The sequence below is a fragment of the Hemiscyllium ocellatum genome, chromosome 36 (assembly GCF_020745735.1).
Source record: "Hemiscyllium ocellatum isolate sHemOce1 chromosome 36, sHemOce1.pat.X.cur, whole genome shotgun sequence".
NCBI lineage: Eukaryota > Metazoa > Chordata > Chondrichthyes > Orectolobiformes > Hemiscylliidae > Hemiscyllium > Hemiscyllium ocellatum.
Window position 1 is genome coordinate 29,564,114 of NC_083436.1, and position 26,133 is coordinate 29,590,246.

A 26,133-nucleotide genomic window follows, 5' to 3' on the forward strand; every position below is an offset into this window, starting at 1 on the left:
TAGGCATCACTGGCTAAGCCAGCATTTATTGTCCATCCCTAAGTGCCCAGAAGGCAATTAAGAATCAACTTTCTCCTGTGGGTCTGGAGTCACATGTAGACATGACCAGGTAGGGAGAGCAGTTTCCTTCTCGAAAGGAAATTAGTGAACTAAGTAGGCTTTTTCCAGCAAACAATGGTTTCATGGTCATTAAATCCTTAATTCTAGATTTTTATTGAATCAAGTTCCATCAGGATTCGAATCTGGGTTGCCAGAACATTACCTGGGTCTTTCGATTAATAGTCAGGTGATTATACTACTCGATAGTTGCTTCCCTTACTGTTTGATAAGTAGCAATGCAGTTTGGAAAAAAAAACTCTGGAGCTTGGCAAAATGAAGTACCCAATGGTAACTTAGAAGCAAGGAATATGCACATGTAACCTACCTCTTGAATGGCTGCCATGACAACATGCTGAACAGACTCTTCCATCATCATGATAGTTTGTATTTGTTCTGAAAAATAAATTAAAGGGAGATGTTGCTACTTATCTGGAGTACAAATAAGGAAGCATTTTACAATATGCGTAAAGACCAGGAATTGGAGTTTCATAGAAGGGGTTACATCTCGACCATGCAGAGACGCATTGAAACGTATTGAAGAAAAATCCATCCAAGAAAAGAGAAGTATGCTTTTTGAATTTTTTTTTAATGATTTTAAATGAGGAATTAGTAGCTTTCAATGATAAATAATACTTTCGTGACAAGAAATGACAGCAGTACATAACCTATTTTCCAGCTTTACCTGTGTAGACTACCTCCTACAAACATTGACAGAACTCTTATAAGATAATCAGGATTCTCTTTTGCTCTACCATGCAAAAATTAAGGACATCAAGGATCTCAAGAAGTCACTGCTATCTCTAGATTAAAAACCTATGTTCTAGGTTGAATCTCAAAAGTTGTACTTAGCCTGTCAAAGGTACTCTAATTAGTATAAATATGAGACAGAATGAGCAGAAATATGACATTTTCAATTTGGTGAGGCTCCAGATGGATTAAGACCTGGGTCTCAGCTATTTATAATTAATATTAATGACTTAGATAAGAAAACTGAGTATAACGTATCCAAGTTTGCTATAAAGTGGCAAAGTAAATTTGAGGATTATGCAAAAGGATAGATAGATTGGATATGTGGACAAGAACATGACCGATGGAATAAAATGTGTTAAAGTGCAAAATTATCTACATTGGTAGGAAAAATTAAAGAGATGAATACAGACATGCATGGTCCTGAACGCAAATCACTGGAAGGTAATACGAGTGGACAAACAAGTGATTAGGAGGGCAAATGGTATGCTTGTCTTTATCAACAACAATTTGGAATATAACAGTAAAGAGGTGTATGTGTGCTTTTTCTCTCCTTACGTAAGAGAGCATACATAAAGAGAGTTCAAAGGTTCACTGAATAAATTCGTGTGACCAAGAAAGTGTCCTATGAAGAAAGATGGACAAGACATGGGCTACATCTCCTGCCATTCAGGAAAATGAGACTTGATCCAATTAAAGCACAAAATTATTCATGGACAAATCAGGGTAAATGATGAGAAAATCTTTCCCCTGGCTGGGAAGTATAGAACATGTATCACAGGCTCAGAATAAGGAGTCAACTATTTAGGACTGAAATGAAGAGAAACGTTTTTACTCAATGGGTTGTGAACCTTTGGGATTTTCTACCATAGAGAATTTGTGGATGGTCCATCATTGAAGATATTCAAGATGAGGTAGAGAGGTTTTTCAATACTGAGACTTGAAGGGAATGAAAACAACGCAGTATGGTGGAAATGAGGTAGATGAACTGTGATCTTACAAATGACAGTCCAGTTCTGGTCGCCCTATTATAAAAAAGGTGTGGATGCTTTGGAGAGGGTTCAGAGGAGGTTTACTAGGATGCTGCCAGGATTGGAGGGCTTATCTTATGAGGAGAGATTGACTGAGCTCGGACTTTTTTCATTGGAGAAAAGGAGGAGAAGAGGGGACCTAATTAAGGTATACAAGATAATGAGAGGCATAGATAGAGTCGATAGCCAAAGACTATTTCCCAGGGCAGAATTGACTAACACAAGGGGTCATAGTTTTAAGCTGGTTGGAGGAAAGTATAGAGGGGATGTCAGAGGCGGGTTCTTTACACAGAGAGTGGTGAGAGCATAGAATGCGTTGCCAGCAGCAATTGTGGAGGCAGGGTCATTGGGGACATTTAAGAGACTCCTGGACAAGCATATGGTTAAAGAAATTTAAAGGTGCATACATGAGGAGCAGTGGTTGGCACAACATCGTAGGCTGTACTGTTCTATAGACACAAGAGTTTCAAAGAAATCAATCACATCCTCCTCCTGTATTTCATATATTATGTTCCATCATTTGTTCTTTTATTTACATACTGACAAAATTTTGAATTATTTTCTATTGTGTTGCCTTAATAACATCTGTTACATTTTGGTTTCTTTGCCAGTTCCCATTTAATACATATATACATACAATAGCTTTATATTTTCCATCAGTTGCCCTGGATGTCTTAACTAACATAAACAATATATATGTCAAAAATTGCTTAAATAACAAACTTGAATGTTATAGCACACAGCAAGTCTGCAGGACATCCCAAAGCACCTCACAACAAGAATTACTTATTGTCACTGTACATAACCACAATGACCTCTTTGCATACAGAAAAGTCTCGCAAACAGGCTATCACAATGAGATCTGTCTAGTTCACCTTGTTTTTGCTCACAGTTGACAGCACAGCCAAGAATGAGCTGTAGCATTCGTCCAAGTTCTGCTGCATCTGAGTGTTCTCCTATCATATTAACATCTGGCAAAGGAAAGTCAGTAATCTGTTGTCCCAGGACCTGTAAAACAGATTAAATTAAAAATTAGCATTGTCATTTATAACAAATGAATGGATGTAATATACCTTGGGCTGCAACAATCAAAAATATTCCTGAGAATGTGATTCGTGTTAATACAGCTCCAGTTTTGCATGTATAATGGTTTACCTTGGAGAGATTACTCTAGAGAGAGACTCTACAGGAACTCGGGGTAATTGCAAAATAGTGATAGTGTACCTAACTCTGAACCACGAAGTCTGACACTTCTGCTCCAGAGGTGCGTAATAACATCTCTGAACAGGTTTATTTGGAAGTACTGGCTTTCAGAGCACTGCTCCTTCATCAGGTAACTAGTGGGGCAGGGTTAGAAGACACAGAATTTATAGCAAAAGATCATAGTGTCATGCATGCAACTGATACGATATATTGACCAAACCTAGATTGCTGTTACGTCTTTCATCTTTTAGAATGGGCTGCAGGTTTCAATTCATTAACATGTAAATCCCTGAACTTCTTTCAAATCATATTCCCAAGAAAACTTAAGGTTTTAAAACAAAAGGTAACATCTCAGCTCAAACAATGCATTAAAGATGTGAGGTTAGTGTCTATCTGTACTCCAATCTTGAGTCAGACTGGTTCTATTTCCAAAGTAGGAATTTATAAAATGTCACATCAATTGACTGCAAATTGTATTTGCAGATACATTCTATTTTGCTGAAAAAGCACACAATCTGCAGGTAGTCAATTCATGTGACATTTTATAAATTCCTACTTTGGAAATAGAACCAGTCTGACTCAAGATTGGAAAATACGTTGACCATAAATTCAATACGGTGTGCTTTAGTTAAGGACTAAAGGAAATACAAGTCTAAAGGTCTGTAATTCAGATTACCTCCATGAGAAATCAATATTTTGCTTTATGTTAATTCATGAGATGTATGCTTTGCTGGCTAGACTGGCATTTATTGCCTATCCCAAATTGACATGGAGAAGGCAATAGGGAGCTTCTTGAACCACTGTAGTCCTTGGAGAGTAGGAACACCCACAGTGCTGTCAGAGCAGGATTTCAGGATTGTGACCCAGCAATAAGAAATGAACAGTGATATAGTTCCAAGTCAGAATCGTGTGGGGCTTGGAGGGGAGATTGCAATCCATGTTGTTCAAGTATATCTGCTGTTGTCCTTCTTGTTGAAGTGTTTGGAAGGTGTTGTTGGAGGAATCTTGGTAAGCTACTGCAGTGCATCTTATACATAGTATACAATATTGCCACTATGTATCATTGGTGAATGTAATGAATGTTGAAGGTGGTGAATGGAGTTCCAATCAACTGAACTGCTGTTTATGGATGGTGTTAGCAGTGAAAAGCATTTCATCAGATTTGACTTGTAGATGGTGGCCAGGAATTGAGAAGACAGCAAGTGAACTATTCACTGCAGAATTCCATAACCTGCTCTTGTAGCCACAATATTTATATGTAGTTGATACAATTCAGTTTCTAATCAATGGTAACCCTCAGGACTTTTATAATGGGTGAATCTGAGATGGCAATGCCATCAAATGACAGGGGTTATGGTTAGATTCTCTCCTGTCAGCACGAATGTTACTTGCCGCTTATCAGCTTTGCTGCATATGTAGTCTGCGTCAGTATCTGAGGATTCAGGAATAGTGCTGAACATGGGTTTCACTATCACTGTTCTTTACTAGCTTTTTTTCGTTTTACTATTTTTCGTTCTATTTTTAGTACAACTAATTTTCCAGAAATAGTTTTGAAAAAAATATAAGCTGCTTAGTTGTGGACCAACTTCAGACATATATGGATTTTAAACTGACAGTCGAACACACATGTAAAGGCCTATGGCAGAAGAGGGAAAGTAGCTGCATGGAAAGGGAGAAATCTATAGATTAAAACCTTCAGCATACAGACAGAAATTCAAAAACAAAAACTATCTTCTATAGGCACCACTTTTGGAACAGTGCACATGGAAATATTTTTAAAATTTACAGAATCTGAAATATAAAACAATATTGGACTATTGGAAGATTTTGCTGTATTCAACAATGCCTGAAGGGATCATAGAGCATTTATTTTACTTCCACATATTTATGAAGCTTAAAATACTGATCTCTGTCAAATAAACGAAGAAATGGCTCATGTTGCTCTGGTCAAATGCAGAACCAGTACAAGGAAATCCCTTGTTCATAACTGGGAGAACATGACATTTCTAAAATAGCATCCTGATCTCATCACAAAGAACAGAACCTGTGAACATTATAAAATAGCACATCCACCATAGTTGTTGCAACTGAAACAACTCAAACTAGAAAACCATACTGTGAATATAGTGCAAGAACTGAGAGACTCAATTTCAGTTCATCTTGCAAGTGCAAGAAGATATGAGAAACTTTGAAATGATCAGTTCTTTTTTTTTAAACCAGAAATGCTGTATTCTACAGGTAAGACTGAACATCTTAAACTGTAGAGGCGGTTCCCAATTTACGAATGTCTGACTTATGAGCGCTTATATTTATGGACATGACCCAATACTGAAGTGTATTAATATCAATTTAAGATCTGACATACAAACATTTCCTCATACTTATGAATAGCTATTTAATATCGTCCTGCATTGTGTTCCAACTCGCAAACAAATCAACCACGAATGGATTTAAGGACAGAAACCATTTGCAAGCAGAGGACTGCCTGTATTTATAGACATTTTCAAAATATGTAATTCTGAAGCAAAATCATCTCACCTCATGATAATAATCCATAATTCCTTTCAAAATTTTCTTCAAATTGCTAACCTGTAAAGTAAAAACGTGCAAATGTAATATAAAGGCAATTGACAATTAATCGATTTAATCAAACAGTTCCTAATAAAAAGACTAACTGACTGCATGTTCCTTCTTTGCTGGAGTATTAGTACCTTACTGAATCATACTAGAATCTAATTATAAGCAGAAACAAAAACAGAAATTACTGGAAAAGCTCAGCGGGCCTGGCAGCATCTGTGGAGAGAAATCAGAGTTAACATTTCACTCTAGTGACCCTTCTTCATAAAATACCAGCTTGGCCAATATTATGGTGCACTTGATTTGATTTAATTTATTATTGCCACAGGTACCAAGATACAATGAAAAGTATTGTTTTGCTTACTATTCAAGCAAATCATACCTTACACAAGTATATCAGGACAATAGAACAGAATGCAGAAAACTGTTACAGCTACAGAGAAGGGGCAGAGAAAAATCAACTTAAACATATAAGAAGTCTGTTCAAAAGTCTGATAACAGCAGGGAAGAAGCTGTTCTTGAATCGACTAATATGTGCTTTCAAACTTTTGCTTCTTCCGTCCGATGGCAGAGAGTAAACCAGAGTGGGAGGGGTCTCATAGTCATACAGTCATAAAGATGTACGGGTCTTTGATTATGTTGGTGGATTTCCAAGGCAGTGGGGAGGTATAGACTAAGTCAATGGACAGAACGCTGGCTTGCGTGATGGACTGAGCTGCATCCACAACACTAATTTCTTGCGCACAGCAGTTGCCATATCAAGTTGTATTGTATCCAAATAGGATGCTTCTTATTGTGCATCTATAATAATTGGCAAGAGTCATTGTGAACATGCTATATTTCTTTAGCTTCCTTTGGAAGTGAAGGCATTAGTGTGCTTTTTTGACCATTGCATCAATGTGGATGGGCCAGAACAAATTGTCAGTGATATTTACTCTTAGAAACTCGAAACTCTCGGCCATCTCCAACTCAGCACCATTGATACAGACAGGACCATGTCATCCACTCTGCTTCCTGAAGTCAATGACTAGCTCTTTCATTTTACTGATACAGAGGGAGAGATTATTGCCTTTACACCATGCCACGAAGCTATCTCTCTCCTATACTCTCATCAATGTTTAAGATCTGACCCTACTGTGGTGGTGCCATCAGCAAACTTGTAAATGGAGTTAGAGCAGAACTTGGTCACACAATTGAGAGTGTATAATAAGTACAGTAAGGGGCTGAGTATGCAGCTTGCAAGGCACCAGTGTTAAAGATTATTGTGGAGGTGCTGTCACCTATCTTTATTGATTGTGGGTCAGAAAGTCATGGTAGTCTTTGCTTACTATCCACTATGCTCCAGAGTAAAAGTAGAATCAAGCCCAATGTCCTTGAGTAGACTACAAGGCAAGAATGTGGTAATGATACTAACTGCAATGGAGATATGTAACATGGCCCATGGAATAAGTCATTTTTTAAAAAGTCAATAGCAGATCAAAGGAGGAAAACAAACTGCCCATTCTTCCAAGAGTATTAGCAGTACTACGAGCTTTATTTGGATAAAATGGCGTGAGACAAAATCTTTCTTATCTCCTAAGGAAAAGTCTTGATAACACCATTTTTCTTGCAGAGAAAAGTTGTCACAGAAGTTTTTTTCTACTTTCTGGTAGTGATTTCCAACTTTAAATTACAAAATAACCATAATCTTATTTGATTTTTAATCTTTTGAATCCTGAACTTGATAGAAAGGGAAATCTTTGAAGAATTGGTGACAAAACACAGGATATAAAAGTGATAGCTATCAGCCTATTAGCTAGTAATATCAAGGTCACAAATCAGACCAGGTAGGGACAGGGGCAACTATTTATTACAACAGCTTAACAACTGGCTAAGTCGTGACATCAGTACTTTAGACAATCGTTCCAAGGGCAACTGGCTTAGGAGGTTATAGAATGACCTAGAAATTAGAAAGTTGACCAAACCTTGGTGATAAAACATTGTCTAAGATTCCCTTTGCTAGATTATTTTTGTTGCAATTCATAATAGTGAATGCAATTAGAACAGCTTGATAAGCTGAATTGCATCAGACTAATTACAGCATTATTGTTTGTCTCAAAAAAAACTTTTATCAAAAGCAAACTTATCAAATTAGATATGCTCCAATTCTATATTCTACCTAGTCCTTATTCCCAAAACATGGAGGAAGTCTTGAAATAGTGCCAGCTTCTCCAGTAACTTAGTTAAAACACCATATTTTCTCATCTTAGATATCATTATAAACTGATCTGCAGCATGCACTACAAGCTGCACTCTACTAATGAAAAGACTATACATAACCTAAAGCTGATCATCTAACTCTGCATGAGTGTGTGTCTGGGAGAAGAGTCTAAAAGTGTACATTATCAGCAGCTAGTCCAAATTTGCCCTCACTTCTGTAATTTTCAAACAGGAATACTGCCTGCCTAAATCCCACTATGTGCTATCCATATCACAATTCCAGTGTACGTGTTTAAATTTGACTCATTTGTCCGAGAGTAAATTGGTTGTGGACTCAGTTCTTACCCCAAAACTTTCAGCCTACAATCATTCAGCCATCTCAGTGCATGTTAAGGAACAGTATTCTGTTCGATTAGCCATCATTTAGAGAAGACATTAACTAGCAGTGTCGATATTCAAATAAGAGCAAAGGAGGTCTCCTGGTTTCTTGGGCAACACTTAACTTGCAATCCAATCATAAAACAGCTGGTTTATGTGGTCATTTATTCCCTTACTGCTTATGGAAATTTGCTGTGCATAAATTGGTGCTAAATTTCCTATGTTTAAACAGTTAATGCATTTCAAAGTACTAATTAGCTGTCAAAATATTTTTCAGCTACCTGAATGCAATGATTGCACCTACATGTCTTTTGTTTATTTTCAATTAATCTTTTGCTCTTCACTTCAACACCTCTACTCTTGTCCAAGCTATAAACTCTCATTTAAAAATCCCTCCATTTCATGATCTTCCTTTGCAACTTGCTCAGGCTCAACTGCAATGCTCACCAGTACCTTCTGTGCATGCCCTTCCACGATTGTATCACATAGGATTTTCAGCATATATCCTATATTTAGGAATTGATTTTCCTACACCGCTCATCTTGTGCTGTTTCTCCTGGTCTTCAAAGAAACTAACATACCAAACAATGGATGGTCCAGCATTCAAAAGCTGAAGTTTAGCAGTGAGGATTCTGAATCATTAACTCATTCAATGCAAAAGGAGGATATTTATCCTATCGTGCTTACATCAATTTTTGAAGAGTTGCAATGAGCCCCAAATCCCTGCTCTGAACTTATAGTCCCATGATTTCAACTTGAAAGAAGAAAATTAAATTTTGTTTAAAGAGTAAATATTGAAAGTGCGTCCACCATGCATTCAGTCATACATTCCAAATCATAGTTCGCTAATTTTTTAAAACTCTTTCTCCTTTGGATTTTATTTGTCAATTACCTACTATAGTTACTAATCCCGTTGAGGCGAAGTCAGCTTCTCCAGCCCAGCCTATCACAACATCTCTTAATTTGAACTCATCAATCAGATGTCATCTAAGAATTTTCTACTCCAAAGTTGAAAAATAAACAGCTTCTCTTTTGTTTTGCAATCAAAGTTATTTATTCCTGACAGTATTCTGGTAAATCTCTTCTACTATCCAATATTTCCACTATCCATGGCTTATCTTGGAGTAGACTTTGTTAAGTCCTTTCCCTGGCTATTAAAGTTAATCTAATCATAGAATCCCTACAGAGCAGAAAGAGGCCAGTCAACCCAACGAGTCTGTAACGGCCTTCCGAAGAGTATCCCACCCTATCCCCAAAATCCTGATTTACTCCTGATTAATCCCCCTAGCCAGCACATCTCTGGCTACTACAGGACAATTTAGCATGGTCAATCTACCTCACTTACACAACTTTGAATTGTGGGAGGAAACTGGAGCACACAGTGGACATCCATGCAGGCGTGGGGAGAACATGCAAACTCCACACAAACAATCACCCAAGGCTGGAATCACACCCGAGTACCTGGCGCTGTGATTATGTTACTTGTGCCAATGTTACTTGAAAATTGTTCTTAATCAGAATATATTTCAATTTTTAGTTGCAGCACAAAGCTCTACGATATCCAGGTTAAAAGTTTTATTCTTGTCATTGACTCGGTTTCATTCCGATTTTCCTCTATTGGGGATTTTAAAAAGTGAGCCAGGGAAAATAAAAACAAAGACGAATTACCTTTAGTCGCCAGTTGTCCCCCACTTCTGTCTTGATACGACTCATCCAGGTTTCATCAAACCATGACTGATCTCTGCAAGTTTAAGACAAATTTATTTTCTTTTTAAAAATGTTTGCACCATTAAATTAATGTGTTTATCCACATTACATTTCACCTTGGATATTGATCAGTGGAAATATGAAGCACACATGAAAATTCAAAGATTGCCTAAAAGTCAATGAAGTCACATAATACATGGTTAAGTGAATTAAGTAATGTTGAAAGAAATTATGCTGTCTATTAAGATGCAAGGTGCACATCTTCAAAAAGTGGAAATTCAAACCAAAAAGTAGAAGTCTTACTAAGTTTATGGCCGCAAGCATTTACACCTTACGCGCCATACGCTGCTAGCAAACCTTTCGGAGACAGCTGGATGGAATATGGCCTTAAAATGTCATCTTACTTTTTATTGGAAAAAACCTAAACTGTCACTTGAATGCTAAAACTGCATCAAATTACAATTTACTTTGCTTTTTGAATTCAGTTTTGGTCAAGCATGGATTAAAGTTTATAAGGTCTAAAGGTGAAGGATATGGAAAGTACAAACAGTTAAACAACCAGATTTAACAATGCTGAATTTAAGTGAGAATTAAATTAATATAAATAAAGTTAAAATAAGTACTGAGAAACAAAGTTGCTCCTTGATAGGCTGAATTTACGTATCATGAAATTTCTATGAGAAAGGAAACAGGTGAAATGCAGGAAAAACAAGCACAGGAAGAGCATCTAAAATGCTGTGTTGTTACATCATAATTGGGCCTCATCCTACAAATCCTGATCAAATGACAAAATCAATATTTCTAGCATGCTCCAGAAATTAACCATACCTGACAAATCAGGTACCATTTTTCAAAACAAATTATTTACAATGTAAACCATAAGTGTTGCTCCCAGAAACAAAACAGCTTCCATTGAACAAAAACAGAATTGCTTGAAAATGTCAGATCTGGCAGCATCTGTGGAGAAATCAGAGTTAACTTTTCAGATCCAGTGACCCTTCTTTAGTTTTCAGTTCTGAAGAAGCAACAACCAAAACATTAATGCTGATTGCGATTCACAGATGCTGCCAGACCTGTTGAGATTTTCTAGCTATTTCTATTTTTCTTCTTGTTTCAGATTTGCAGCATCTGCAGTTCTTCTTTTGTTGTCTAGCTTCAATAGGAATGAGCAATCAAAGAAAAAAATAGCTGAAGTGAATAAGCACAAATTGATACTGAATAAGGAGTTCAGGGCAGAGAAGTCAGAAGAGAGGGAATGAAAAGGAGGGGAAGAGATGTGATGGAAAACGTTGAATTTCCCATGTTACCTGTTGACAAATGGCTTGATTGAAAACTACACTTGCAAAATATGCATCACCGAGTTAGCACACTAGAAATCAAACCCTGCTGTCCCAGGAATCACCACAAAAGTTAAATATTTTAAAACATTTGCAGAATTCCCTCAATTTATTGATCTTTTAGACCCAGCTGACAGACAGTATGAAAAGGTGCCTCTACTTAACAAGAATTACTATTCATTACAAATAAAGTCTTGTTACAGATAAACAATTATAAGCTGTCAGCATACTAGTCAAAACTCCAACTGCTTCACTTGAATGCTAAAACTGCATCAAATTACAATTTACTTTGCTTTTTGAATTCAGTTTTGGTCAAGCATGGATTAAGTTTATAGGGTCTAAAGGTGAAGGATATGGAAAGTACAAACAGTTAAGCAACCAGATTTAACAATGCTGAATTTAAGTGAGAATTAAATTAATATAAATAAAGTGTAATTGGTAGACCTTATAAGTCACAGCTTCCAACAACTGGTAACAAGAAATAAACTAGCTGTCTTTGGATTTAAGGTTTTTTTTAAATTGCAGAGTTAAATATGGTTTCTTCCGTTTCATCCACAGCCCACTGGCTCATCTGTAACTAGCCTTTCTCCACTGCTTGAACCAACAGATGTATAAATGGCACTTGGAATGAAATTGGGTAACTTGTTTTTAAGAAGTACAGTAACTTTTCAAAAATTCTTGGCTTTTAGAAGATTTTCCCTCCATTTCCATCCACAATCAAAAATACAGAAAAGTGGTTAGAAGTTTGTGATAAACTATGCAGAAAATATAAACAGTTATTCTAATAACACAGCTTGCTGGAGAAACAGTTGCAGCTGCATCACAACTTATTTCTGCATTTTATTTCACAATGTATATTAGATTCTATTTGGGTGCAATTTGCATAGAACTGGGATTAAAAATTAGTGCAAAACAAAGGATTACTTTCAGACAATAGAAAGATGGAATATTATATTTTCAAACTCACATTTTCTGTAAGACTTGTGCCATTACAACTCCACTTGTCAAATCGTCTATTTTCTTGCATGGCACCTGTACACCAAATGTCTGGACCTTCGATACAAAAGAATTTAAACTATTAGTTTATATATAACTTCACACTGTTTGATTTGAAAAATTAAATTTCCACATTTTATGTGATGTGATGCATGTTATTTTCATTGCTGTCAACTAATGAATAATGCCCTATAATTATAGTACGGTCTTCTGTTGCATTGTTGACACTGTTTTTTGGAAGTTGGGAAAGAAGTTGCAAGGAACACATCAAAATGTACAGGCTTCCTAAAGGAATGCATTAATCATCGAGAATTTATTTAATAGAAAAATTTGGAAAAACAATTCAGAAGCAATGTGTCTGATGAATAATTTACTGAGGCAAAACTCAAAACAACCCACTAAATAAGCACATATAAGCAAGTTAGTATTCATGTAGACTACGGGGGTCCCAATTTATCATCATCCAATTGATGAACATAATTCCATAAGTGTGCATAATTTTAAGATCCAATATATGAACATTGCCTCGAATTTCCGATCAGCTATTTTATATTGGCCTGCATTGCATTCCAACTTACATATAGAAAGACTCACAAAAAGACTCAGGAGCAGAAACCAAGGACTGGCTGTACATCCATCTACATTGCATACATACTTACTGGTGCCATTATTTATTGGTGCTACCTCATACACCATTGACATAAGTGCACTTATTCAACATCTATTCTTCAAAGAGCCTTATTTTTCTTTCATATTTTCTTTCTGTTCACAGGTATTCTGTGCCCATCCAGCACTTAGCATTCCAATGCCACATCAACATCAAAATACATTTTTAATCACATAGTAAAATGACCCAAAACATTTCATAAGAAAGTTAAGATTTGACAGCAAACCCAAACGGGAAGCTAGCAAAATTGATTAAAAACAACTGACAAAGAGGTCGGCTTCAAGAAGTATTTTGAAGGAGGAACGTGAGGTAAAGGCTCAAAGAGTTTTATGGAAACATCTCCAGAGCCTAAGGCCTTGGCAAACGAAGGCACACCCATCAGTGGTGATCACTGAGGGGACAGAATTGAAGTAGCAGATAGCTAAGCATTGGAAGCTGGAGGAGATTTTAAGGTAGGGGGAATGTAGGGCATGGATACTCTTTGGATCATCTCATGCTTTCAGAGTATACAATGAGAGAGATATACCAACTGCATTTTAGAATAGTCTTAACTCTACAAGTGAGGTAGATGAGCTGAGATAGAAGCATCACAGAACCGTAGAATCCCTACCCAATGTGGAAATAGGCCATTCAGCCCATCAAGTCCACACTGACCATACCACCCAAGCGTACCTCTGTGCAATAACTGAGCCTATTTCAATCTTCATAATGTTGCTTAACTCTATGGCTCAGCGATTAACACTGCTACCTCGCAGTACCAGAAACGCAGGTGTGATTTCACCCTCGGACGACTGTGTAAACTCTGCACAGGCATTCCCCTCATGTCTGTGTGGGTTTCTTCTGGGTGCTCCAGTTTCCTCCCACAATCCAAAGATATGCAGGTTAAGTGGATCGACTATGCCAAGTGAAGGGTTACAAGGATAGGGTAAGGAGGTGGGCCTGGGTGGTATGATCAGTGTGGACTCGATAGGCTGAATGGAATCCCTACATTGTAGGGATTCTATGGCTCTGTGATGCTATGGTCTCAGCTCATCTACCTCACTTGTAGAGTTAAAACTATTCTAACATGTGGCTTGTATATCTCTCTCATTGTATACTCTAAAAGCATGACATCATCCAAAGTTTGTAAATTTACAATCACTACTAAACTGCAGGTTTGGAGATTTCAGGCAATATCAAAGTGGCAAACTGATCAGATTAGGGAGTAGGCTGTTTAGTGAGAAATAACATTCAATATGAACAAATGCAAAGTGACAAGAATGGGAACGTAAAATAAAAAGTGGTAATGTAAACTGAACAGCTTTTGGCTGCAGGACAAGAAGAATCTGGTGGTATCAATGATATTTTGTACGGCACTGTATGACAAAAGTTGAAAGAAACCCAAGATAATTTAAAAATGTATAGAAAGATAGTGCACAAAAGTCCAGGTAATTTTAGATTTATATAAGGCATTGATATAGTGATAACTGGAGTAATTTATATATTTCTGAACTTGGTACAAGATACAGAGCAGAAAAGATCAACTTAGCTGCTTAGTTTAAGGCATCAGATCTAAGCTTACCACACTTGGAAAACTTGCAACTGTTTATTCTGAAGAGGAGCTAAGTCAACAGATGTTAATTAAGATCCTTGGGGAAACAGAAGATAAACTCTGATGTTGTGTTCAAGATTGCTACTAAGTCTAGACAAGTTAATTTACAAAAGAGTGGGGAATTTCTGGAATAAACACCTTTAATGAAAATGCTTATCATAGCATTATCATTTAGAATCCTTCATGGATCATTTAACCCAGTTGTGTTACACTGGGGTTATGCTTGATTTCTTTTATTAACTTATTGCAGAATGGTTCTCATTTTCCTTTTTGCCACAATAATCCGCCTGACTGGTCCAGTTATGCTTATGAACAGTGCTGGCCCTCGGAATGTTGATTGTGGGGTATTCAACAATTAGAATGCCATTAACTGTCAAGATGACATGGTTAGGCTTTCTCATTGTAGATGTTCATGGTCCAACACTTGCAGAAGATAAATACTATTTACATTTGCTTAAGTTCAACATTGACCAAGTCTCAATGCACCTGGCATGGATTATTCCATTATCTGAGGAGTTGTCAGTCCAGTACAACTGAAATTCAGCAAACATCCTCACATGACATCATAAAAGGATAGGTAACTGAACCTAAGTGATTATCCTAAGGAACTCATCTAACCATGTCCTGGAGCTGAAGTGCTAGTGTCTAACAATAATCCTTTTCTTTTGTGCCAAGTTCATGACAAGCTAGTTTCTTCTGAATTTCCACGGAGTTTAATTTTACTCTGAACGTCAACTGCTGTCAATGTCATAGATGGTCACTCTCACTTCACCACTTGATCTAGCAACTATGCTTTTGACTGGACAAGGTCTGAAGACCAGCAATCTGACAGAACATAAACTGAGTATTGGTAAACAGTTTATTGGTGAGTTGGTGCCATTTAATAGTACACAATAAATTCTTCATTATTTTGTTGAGTGAACAATAACTAGTTCGATCGGATTGCTGGTGCTTTCATAGATATTGTGTGCCTGGGCATTTTGTTTTGCAGTGTTGGGTAGAAGCCAGTGTTGTATCCATTGTTAGTTTGACTTGAGGGCAAGTTCTAGACCACAGATCTTTTCAGGCCTGCAACCAGTGTTCTGTTTGAGTCCTTCACTTTTACTGCATCCATTGCACTCACCCATCCCATCAGACATTCCTTCAACTGCCAGGCACTAATCTCAAATTCCTACCCTAAACCACACTCTCTTTGGTAAAGCTCTTAATTATTTGCCTTCATGTCCTAAGTGAATCAAGTGTCAAATTTTGTGATAACGTTACTGGAAATTACCAATCATTTATTACATTAAAAGTGCTGTACAAGGACAAGCAAAGGGAAATAGAAACACTGGGGAAAGTGAAATAAAATGTGAAAAGATAGTACAAAGTTCACAGCTATTGACTAAACAGATGGGGCTTCTTTAGAATAAGACTTCAAGGAAGGAAAACACTAGAAATATACATGTATGGCAGTATTTCTAGGAGTTAAACATGATAAGTCACAATTTTGAACTATCAACTTATGTTTATCTCCATAGACACTACCAGACCTTCTGAGTATTTCCAGCAGCATGTTAGTTAAAATCCCTGCATCAAAGTATTTCGCTTTTGAAGACTAACATAACATCTGTTACATGCCTGCGTGCTGGAGCTCTGATGAAAGGTCACAAATCTAAAACGTCAACTTCTGTTTCTAATGACAGATGCCCGGCAGACTTGTTGGGCATTTCTGAAATTTGAGAGACAATATTATGGATTCAAGAGGTGTATTTTATTCCTTTTTGTTTTGAAGGAAGGTTGAGAGAGTGGTGATGAGCAGTTCGCTCCAAAGTAAAAAAGTAAACAGCTTACAAGGCTTGGGATGTTTTTAAAAGTTGGAGCAATAGAAGCAGCCTGAATGGGTGGGATAAAGCTCCAAAGAACCAGGATTTTTTTAAGCTTTAGCCTTCACTAACAGTTGCTGTCGTCTTGAAGCTGCACATAAATGCTCGTATTCCTTTCTGTTGCAGCTAAATGCTGGGGTTCTTCCTGCTGCTGGAATTGTACGTGAGAATCTATTTTACTGAATTTGCCTTTGCTGGGAGTGTAATTATGGGATGTTACAATATTGGAAGAGTTAATTAGTAGTAGTAATTCATATATTTATTATTTTGTTTTGCATTTCAATAGTTAGTTAAGCCTTTTCTTTAATTTATCTATATTTTAAGTGGTGTAAAAATATAGGGTATTTAGCTTAACATCAAGTAGTTTGAGCAATTGAATTATATCTGGAATGTATGCCTTTAAAATAAGTAAACGTTAGAGTCTAGACTACGTTAACACATTTTGGAAGGTTTGTTATAACGTTTGTGTATTTTATTTTACATTTGTTCATGGGTTAGAGAGATAGAAACACAGAGATAATCATCTTACTTGTAGGAGAGTTCAAAACCAGAGGCTACAAACATAAGATAGTTGCTAATAAATTCAACAAGGAGATAACAGGTCACACAGTAAAGAATTGAAAAGCCCGTGCTGATAAAGGGCTTTTGCCCGAAACGTCGATTTTTCTGCTCCTCAGATGCTGCCTGATCTACTGTGTTTTTCCAACACCACACTCTTGACTCTAATCTCCAGCATATGCAGTCCTCACTGCCGCCTAAAAAAAATTTAGAAATCACTACCGCAAAAAGTGGTTGCAGCACATAGCTTACATACTTTCAAAAGGTAACCAGGGATGAAGGAATATGGAATAGAATGATATGCTAGAATGCCTGAAACGTCGATTTTCCTGCTCCTCGGATGCTGCCTGACCTGCTGTGCTTTTCCAGCACCACACTGACCTAGACTCTGATCTCCAGCATCTCACTTATGCTAAAAGATTGAGAAAGAGCGGTTGCAATGGACGGATATTCCGGTGCAGTATAAACACCACGGACTAGATGGGTCGAATGGCCCGATTCCATGTAAATCAAAGTGAAGAAGGCAGAGGAGTGAGACCTAAGAGAAAGGAGGTGGGGGGTGGGAAGAGAAGAGCATTTTAAGCCGGTGTTCGAGACAGAGGCATTGACAAGGCGTTGCTAAAAGCGAGTTGAACAGCAGCAGAGGCTGCACGCCCGCCCTGTCAGCTGACACATACCAACACAGACCATGTCGATGCCGGTAACCACACGGTCGCTGTCAACCGTGTTCACAGCTCCAACGGAACTAAAGACAGGAAGCCAGTGTTTTGCTTTTCTCTCTCACACACACAATGGCGACCGGGTCATTAACTGCAGCGACAAAAGCATCATCAGCCACAGGGGCCCCTCCTCCACCCCGTGTTCGGGTGATGTCCGACCACCGACGGTCGACCCTTTACGCCGGTCCGATAGTGACAGGATACCGGGCCCCAGACACAGGGACGATCGCTTTTCATTTGGTTCTCGCCTCACTTACCCACGTCAGGAGGCTCTCGCACAACTCGATCCGGTCCACGTTCATCTCTCTGTCTCTTTCTCCCCGCCCCCCCCTCCTCCCCTTGCCACGGTCTCTGTCGCCGACAACAAAGAAGCCGCCGCCGCTCCTGCTCGCGCCGCCAACCACCCGAGGTTCCACAACGTCACCACATTCCAGCTCCAGCTGGACCCACCCGCCGTCACAGCGCCTGCGCCAACACCACCACTCTCTGGAGCCAACCTCCAGAAGACGGCCGCCCGTCACGGCGCCTGCGCCAACACCACCACTCTCTGGAGCCAACCTCCAGAAGACGGCCGCCCGTCACGGCGCCTGCGCCAACACTACCACTCTCTAGACCCAACCTCCAGAAGACGGCCGCCCGTCACGGCGCCTGCGCCAACACCACCACTCTCTGGAGCCAACCTCCAGAAGACGGCCGCCCGTCACGGCGCCTGCGCCAACTCCCTCCTCCCTTGATCCAAAGCCCTCTTCATCGCGCCTGCGTCGATGGGATGGGTGTTGACGGTGTCTGATGATTGTGGGTTTGGGGAGTTAGGAAAGTGACAGGTCGGTAGTTGGGCGGATTTTTGAGGCACGGTATGACTAGAAAAAGGAAAGAAAGGGGCGTTTATAGACGGGAACAATACGGACAGTAACAATCTCACGTTTGTTGAAAGTGTCGACGGAGTTGTTTCTCCTGGAAGGGACAGGTAATAAGGTGCGGCCTGTTGGTACCAAGCCTCAACCCTTTGCTATAGTAATCATGCAGCTCATTATGTTGTGTGTCCTCTTTCAATGTAGTTGCCTCTGAGAATTTCACTCCCTGTACTGTTATTAGGCGCAACACGAGGAAATGTGACATGGAGAGGGTTAATCAGCGATTTTGAAAAGAAACAATCAATAGGGCTGGCAGCGGAACTGACGTTTTTCTCTTTTTGTTTCCGATTTCCAATCTTCACAGTTTTAACACTGAAAATACTCTCAAATGCGTCTTTAATACCGCAGATGCGAAATGGGAGAGACTTTATTTTCCTCATCCTCTTTTGTAAAGCTTTTGACAGGCTCATTGAACCCAGCTTTTTAAGGAGCCATCACCAAAGAATAATCCATCAGAAAATATTTGCATCCTGTACCTGAGTTTTTTTTTAATTTAATTGTCCTTCGTTCAACCCTGTCAACACTTGAAGGATGTTGGTTCCCCCCGCCCTTCCCCCTCAGCGACAACCCTCTAACTGAACTAAGATATGTCAGATTGTAAGTCTTTCAATAAGAAGTGAGTTAACCAACCTTGTGTTACACAGGATTGAAATATTTTGAGTTGAAATATGTTGCTTGTGAGAAAGAGAATATTTGCAGTTTTTCACACTTTTTTTGGCTTTGTTATACAATCCAATGTACCACAGTAAGCCTCAACATTAAAAGTACATAGTTGCTGCACCAATATAAATTTTATTTTTCCCCGTTTTCTTATGATGTCTTAAGTGAGGTGTTAAATTTTTTTTCGAAACTATTGTCTTACCACCAGATAGAACCCAAAGAAGGCATTGAACACAGCACTAAAGTTCATATTTTAGTTGAGTTGGGTGAAAATATTATGACTCGTTGTTATGAGGTTTAGATGTGTGCATAAATATCACAATTAGTTTGGAAATGGCTGGATGTATATAGCTGTTCGCACAAGTAATAACCTTCATTGGGATTAGTTTTTCTTTCTCCTGAGTAAGCAGAAGATTCAGACCAAAGTTCAAGTTGCCTTCTACCATCTTGGTTGTTGTATGTTACACTAATAATAGTTATTGATCAATCAGACTGATTCATCTAATAATTAATCAATAGTGGTGATTGGTAAAGTCTGGAGAACTTTCTAGGAGGTCTGTGAAATAAAATAATATCAACGCAACCCATTATTGTGATTCTGCAGGTCTGGTGAACACAGTTGGCTGTCGTAGTTGTATGCCGTGTCCTGAATACAAAAGTGTCACAAACTAGGCAGCTTGTCAGCAATATTCTAGTGCATACAGGCTATAGTAAACCGAGAGGTGGGTAGCTCCTAAACATCCAACAGCTGTCTGGTGAATAAAGAAATGGAGGGTTACAACTGAAACTGTACCAGTGTTTCCAGTGAGAGCCTATTAGTGTAGTGAGGTGCAATACAATAAAGTATTCAACTAGAATATTGCTGAAATAAAAACCTTTCAGTTAAAGAGAAAACATGTTTTCACATCGATCACATCAATATACACCAATGAATAAGTGGCAACATTATATACAAGTTCCTTTAACAGAATACAGATTAACTTTTTATTTAAGATATATAATTTATTCTCCATTTAGATGGAAAGACTTCTGTGATGACTAATCCATTTGAAAACAGATCATTGATGCTTCACTAATCAAACCGAAGCATTAGGCAAAAGATGAGAAAACTCATTGGAAAGCTTTGGGGACTGGGTTCTCACTGAAACAGACCATAATTGCCATGTTACAAAGTCATAGTTATACAGCATGGAAATGGACCCTTCAGTTCAACTCATCCACGCTAACTAGATATCCCAATTTGACCTAGTCCCATTTGCTAGCATTTGGCCCATACTCCTCTCAACCCATCGTATTCATGTGCACATCCAAATGTCTTTTAAGTGTTGTTATTGTACCTGCCTTCACCACCGCCTCTGGCAACTCATTCCATACATACTCCACCTGCTGTGTGGAAAAAGTTGTCCCTCAGGTCCCTTTTAAATCTTTCCCTGTCACCTTAAACCTATGCCCCCTAGTGTTGTTAGAGCAGCATTCATCAAAGCAAGTGAGGAGTAATCTGTCACTCTTCCCATACTTGGTAGTTAATAAACAAAATTTGAAAGCTTTGCAAGTAATGATCTTCGAATGAATTGTAGCAATCTTATTCAAACTAGCTCACATTGTAACCTTTTGCAGACTAAGCTTTATAACAACTGTCATTTTTGTAATGGGATCACAAAATTTTATAAATGGAAGATACTTAGTTCCATCAAAGCCTACTCTTTGGACTAACTACTTTTAAAAATTATATTTCTCCCAATGCTACAAATTCCATTTCAGTTTAAGGCTGGTTATTCCAGGTACTAATGTTGCTCTTTAGGTTTTTTTAAAACAAAAAGTCAAAGTCTTCACATTTTTCAGATTATCTACCTGCAGACAAAAATGCCTTTCAAATCACTTAAATCTACCAAGTTTCCACTCTTTGGAAATCTTTTGTCACTGAACTCAAGGTGATCAGAGTGACTTTTGCCATGTACTCCTGTCCTTTGCCCACATGCCTGACATCCCATATTGAACCTTTCCACAGCTTTGAACTATCAACTCATCAATGAATTAATGATTAGCATTAACCTTTCATTTCTTTACGCCATGTCCATTTTGAAAAATCCCATGTACTTTTGTCTCATCTTTGTATAACACTAACTTTCTTACATTAAAAAGTGTTTCAGACTACCCTTTAATGTGTCCCCAAAATATCATTTCCTGAATAAATCTAATTTAAATTAATCATTCCTATCTGCTTCCAGTATCACCGAACGGATCTATTCCATAGATTTACTACCAGTTCAATGGAAGATTGAGGGTGGAAATTCCAGAGCTTTTGGTGTAGATGACTGAATTTGCCAGCAGTACACCAAAGGGATCAGAGACAGCACTGAAGGTCCAAATTAAGAAACTCAAATTTGTCAAGTAGAGTTAAGCATTGTGAGAATTGGAACCAAGCAGGCAGCAAACACCTCTGGGCAAACATATCAGAGGTGAATCCTGTTTGATATGTTCATCTGATGCCAAATAAAGCGGCTTATTCATAAAATCATAGAATGATAGACTCTGAGAGAACTATACACTTAGTCTAATTCTCCTGAACTTTTCCACTGTCTTCAAATGTTTCCTTTTCAAGTACAAGCCCAATTTGCTTTTGAATGTTACTGTTGAACCTTCTTCCACCATTATTCAGACAGTGCATTCCAAACCATCATATTCTGTTGTATAGGGAAACAAAGTGAGTCATTTCACTCAGGTTCTTTGGCCAATTACCTGAAATCTGGTCAACTGTATACTAGCTCTCATCACGGTTAAATATCTGCTTAACATTCCCTGCACAAAAGGAGGACGAACCTTGATTCTATAGTCACTGCATAGTTGAAGTCACTCATCTGAGTATTGTTCCAATCAACCTCCTCTATTCTTCTACCACGGTCTCAAAGTTCTTCCAGATGTGTGACATCGAGAATTGAACCAAATGTTCTTGCTGGGCCTTAACCGGTGATTGATGAACATTTCTTCCTTGTTTTTGTACTCTATGCCTCTAGTTATAGAGGCTAGGCTCCTGTGTTTTTTTTTCTAAACTTGCCTCACCGTGATGAAATGGCATTGATTTCATTATCGTTTTTGTTTGCCAACTGTTTGATCAGTATGTCTTTAAATATTGAAAATATGGAAAAGTCACATTCATCTTGTCATTTGACATTGGATGCTTGAAATATCTTGGTTAAACCATTGGACAGTATCAGTCAAGTAAGACGCTTGGACCACTTAAGGAAGCAACTGTAAATCCCACAAAAGAATCTATGGATGATGCAAATTCATGTTCCAATTACTGCTTGTGAGGGGCAATCAGCTGTGATGTAATATCCTGTATTTGATTTTTTTTTATTTGTTCATGGGATTTGGGCATAACTAATTAAGCCAGCATTTACTGTTCATCCTAGTTGCCCTGGAGGTTGTGGTGAATTGTGAGTTGCCTTCTTGAATGATTTGGGGTGGAGAAAAATCCACAATGCCATTTAGAAGGAAGTTCCAGGATTTTGACCCAGTGATTACGAAAGATATAGTTCAAGTCAAGATGGTTTGTGTCTTGGAGGGGAACTTGCAGATGATGGTGTTCTCATGTATCTTTATGAATCAAGATATGTGTCTATCTGAGCGTGTGCTAGTGATATACTATTGTGGAGCTTCTTCAGTGAATTAGTTTGTAGAATCAGAAAATATTGCTATTTTAATCAAGCAGCTAATTGTAATGTGGCAATTAGAATAGCTAATAGCAAAATGTGCTACACTTGCTGATTCATTTCAAATGATAGCAAGTGTTCTCAAAAGTTTTTGTTTGCACTTCTTTGCTGCAGTTTCCTAAACTCTGAATACCAACATTAGAGATTCATTCATAATCCAAAGCAAATATAAAAATGAGACAAATCATTATAGTAAAGTGGAGCAAGAAAATAGAAATTCCCTATTATGAACTTCCCTTTCACAAATAGTTGAGCAAGATCATTTTGCTTCCCCTTTTTAAAGGCACATTTAAATACTTATTATTCAAGTATTATATCTGTGTGATTAAGTAATAATTCTTGTCACACCTTAAGTTTGACAGAATTGCTTTGGCTAGGTTTCATGATCTTTACCTGGAGGTAGGCCTACTGGAAGTATGCATCAGAATTGTAGAACACACATTGTTTTGCAACAATTTAAATACAATGTTGAAAAATTGTACACTGCATATGCATAAATTTGTAATATTTATCAAGACAATCTGCTTCTGAAAGCACAAAGTGGAAGTACAGTTTTCTTTGTGAATGTTTTTCTTATCAAAAGTTACCATTTCATGCATCCTGTGAACAGCAACTTATTTCAGATTTGTCAGTTAGCCTATATTGAAATAAGGCAAATGTGAGGACTGTAGATGCTGGAAACCAGAATCTAGATTAGAGTGGTCCTGGAAAAATACAGCAGGTCAGGCAGCATCCGAGGAGCAGGAAAATCGATGTTTCGGGCAAAAGCCCTTCATCAGGAATGAGGCAGTGAGCCTCTGCCTCATTTCTGATGAAGGGCTTTTGCCTGAAACGTCGATTTTCCTGCTCCTCAGATGCTGCCTGACCTGCTGTGCTTTTCCAGCATCACTCTAATCTATATTGAAATAACTTACATCAATTGTAAGGGATTTCCACTGTGCATTCCTATCCTGTCCAGTAGCATTATGTATGCATTGCTGCTCATATTATTCATATCGACATATTGAATTTATTGATGAGAATTAAATGTCAACCTAAACAAAGACAAGGAATGGCTTGTGCAATCCTTATAAAAGCAGTCTCGTTTATTTCCACTCACTACTTTGGTTGGTGAGTCACTGACAATAGGTCAGCAATTTAAAATTGTCAGCAATGAGGAGAGGGATTAGGCGACATCTTTTCTGGCAAGGATTGGAGGATAGGTTAATCTGCCACAAAAGGTGAATAATTGAGATTTCTATAAAGGGAATTGTTGACAAACATTTGAAGCATAGGAAAACAGCTCAGGGAGAGAACAGGAAATTGGATTGGTTTCAGATTGCCCTAGGGAAAAGTTAGCGCACACAAGGGTGAGTCTTCTGTGCTCTAAGCTTCTAAGAATGTAATGTCTTCACGATAAAATCATGAAGTTGTAGAACGGTAGGATGTGGTTTCTGTCCTAGCCCTCTGAAACCCTATCCACCTAAGTCCTAAAGTGCCTCCTTCAAAAACCTTTTTTTTAAAAATGTATCCAAAGTTTTTTTTAAATTATGGATTTATTTTCTCTTGCTATTTTTGATACAAATATTTCAGGTCCTAACAGGTGTCTATTTTAAAACAAAACTCTTAATTTTTCACACAATACCTTTGACGATCAAAAGTTTATTCCTCCATATGTAGAGAATGATCAATATGTGTTCTGATGTAAAATATGACACAAAGAGCCTTTAATCTAATGAAATATTCCAAGATTTTATAATGCTGGAACATTATAAAATGAAATATGATGCTGAACCTCAAAAGATATTAGGCCAGATGCCAAAACTTTGTGAGTGTTAATTTTTTTTTAAATTGTTCTTTTGTGAGATGTGAAAATTGCTGGCAAGACCAGCATTTGTTACTCATCCCTAATTCCCCATGAACTGTGTGGCATGCTAGACCAGTAAAGAGTCAACTATACTGTTGTGTATCTGGAATCAAGTGTTGGTCAGACAGGATGAGGATGGCAATTTTCCATCTCTAAAGGACATTAATGAACCAGAAATGGTTTTATTACAATAAGTGATCATTTCACATACAGTGAAACTACATTTCAATTCTAGATGTTAGCTGAATTCAAATTCTACCAGCTGCTATAGTGAAATTTAAATCCATTTCTACAGTGTATAAGTGTGAACTTCATCCATTAGCATTACAATGACACGACCCTTTTCACCATGTTTTAAGGAATATCTTAAAGGAGGAAATAAGGCAGAGAGGTCCGAGGAGGGTTTCCAGAGCTTGGAGCCTAGGCAAATAAAAATATAATCATTGGTAGACCAATCGCAATTAACAATGCAAGAAAGATCCAAATTAGAGGAGCACAGGTATCTCTGAGATTGTAGGGCTTTTTTAAGAGATTTGAATTATAAAATCAAAACATTGTTTCACCAAGTATCATTGTCAGTTAGTGAGCATTGATATGGTAGATGAATGGGATGTACTGCAATTTAAGACATTTTGGGTAACTTCAAGCATTTGGAGGACAGAATGTCGGGAGCCAGCCCAGAGTGGTCTCCTTGAATACAGGAAAAGGTAAAAATACATGAATGAGTTTCAGCTACAAAATAGTTGACATGGGGTGGTATTATAATATGCTTAATCAAAAGTTCACAATTTTGAATACGTCGATCATATCTTCCTTTGAGCTTTTTTATTCTAATGCGAGCCATTGATTCTTGTTTTTCCTTAAAATAAAAACACTTTAACTGGCCACATTAACTCATTTCATGAATGTTTTGTATAAATTCTTCATTATTTCTTGCTTTTTGCACTCTGTGTCATAGAGTCATAGAGATGTACAGCATGGAAACATCCTTCGGTCCAACTTGTCCATGCCCACCAGATATTCCATGTCGACCAGATATCCCAGCCCAATCTCGTCCCACCTGCCAGCATCCGGCCCATATCCCTCCAAACCCTTCCTATTCATATACCCATCCAAATGCCTCTTAAATGTTGTAATTGTACCAGCTTCTACGACTTCCTCTGGCAGCTCATTCCATACACGTATCACCATCTGTGTGAAAAAGTTGCCTCTTAGGTCTCTTTTATATCTTTCCCCTCTCACCCGAAACCTATGGCCTCTAGTTTTGGACTCCCACTCCAGGGAAAATACTTTGTCTATTTACCCTATCCATTGCCCCTCATAATT

At 38.0% G+C, this 26,133-nt stretch overlaps 2 protein-coding genes across 5 annotated transcripts in view; one reads left to right on the top strand and one right to left on the bottom strand.

Moving 5' to 3' along the window:
• The window catches only part of LOC132833439 (protein Hook homolog 3), an 80,656-nt gene extending 62,542 nt beyond the window's left edge, over positions 1 to 18,114 (bottom strand). For all 3 annotated transcript variants that reach the window (XM_060851723.1, XM_060851725.1, XM_060851722.1), the window contains exons 1-6: positions 17,932 to 18,114; positions 12,246 to 12,331; positions 9,903 to 9,975; positions 5,619 to 5,669; positions 2,753 to 2,885; positions 425 to 492 (exon numbers count right to left, since the gene is read on the bottom strand). In XM_060851723.1, the coding sequence (XP_060707706.1) occupies positions 425 to 492; positions 2,753 to 2,885; positions 5,619 to 5,669; positions 9,903 to 9,975; positions 12,246 to 12,331; positions 17,932 to 17,976 (456 nt within the window). In that variant the 5' untranslated portion in view covers positions 17,977 to 18,114. The remainder of the gene's footprint in view (positions 1 to 424; positions 493 to 2,752; positions 2,886 to 5,618; positions 5,670 to 9,902; positions 9,976 to 12,245; positions 12,332 to 17,931) is intronic.
• A 328-nt stretch (positions 18,115 to 18,442) lies between these two features.
• LOC132833440 (E3 ubiquitin-protein ligase RNF170-like) overlaps positions 18,443 to 26,133 on the top strand; it is a 44,993-nt gene continuing 37,302 nt past the window's right edge. The window contains exon 1 of one of the 2 annotated variants that reach the window (XM_060851726.1): positions 18,443 to 18,649. The gene's annotated coding sequence lies outside the window, so the exon portion shown is untranslated. The remainder of the gene's footprint in view (positions 18,650 to 26,133) is intronic. The other variant, XM_060851727.1, reaches the window with a different exon arrangement.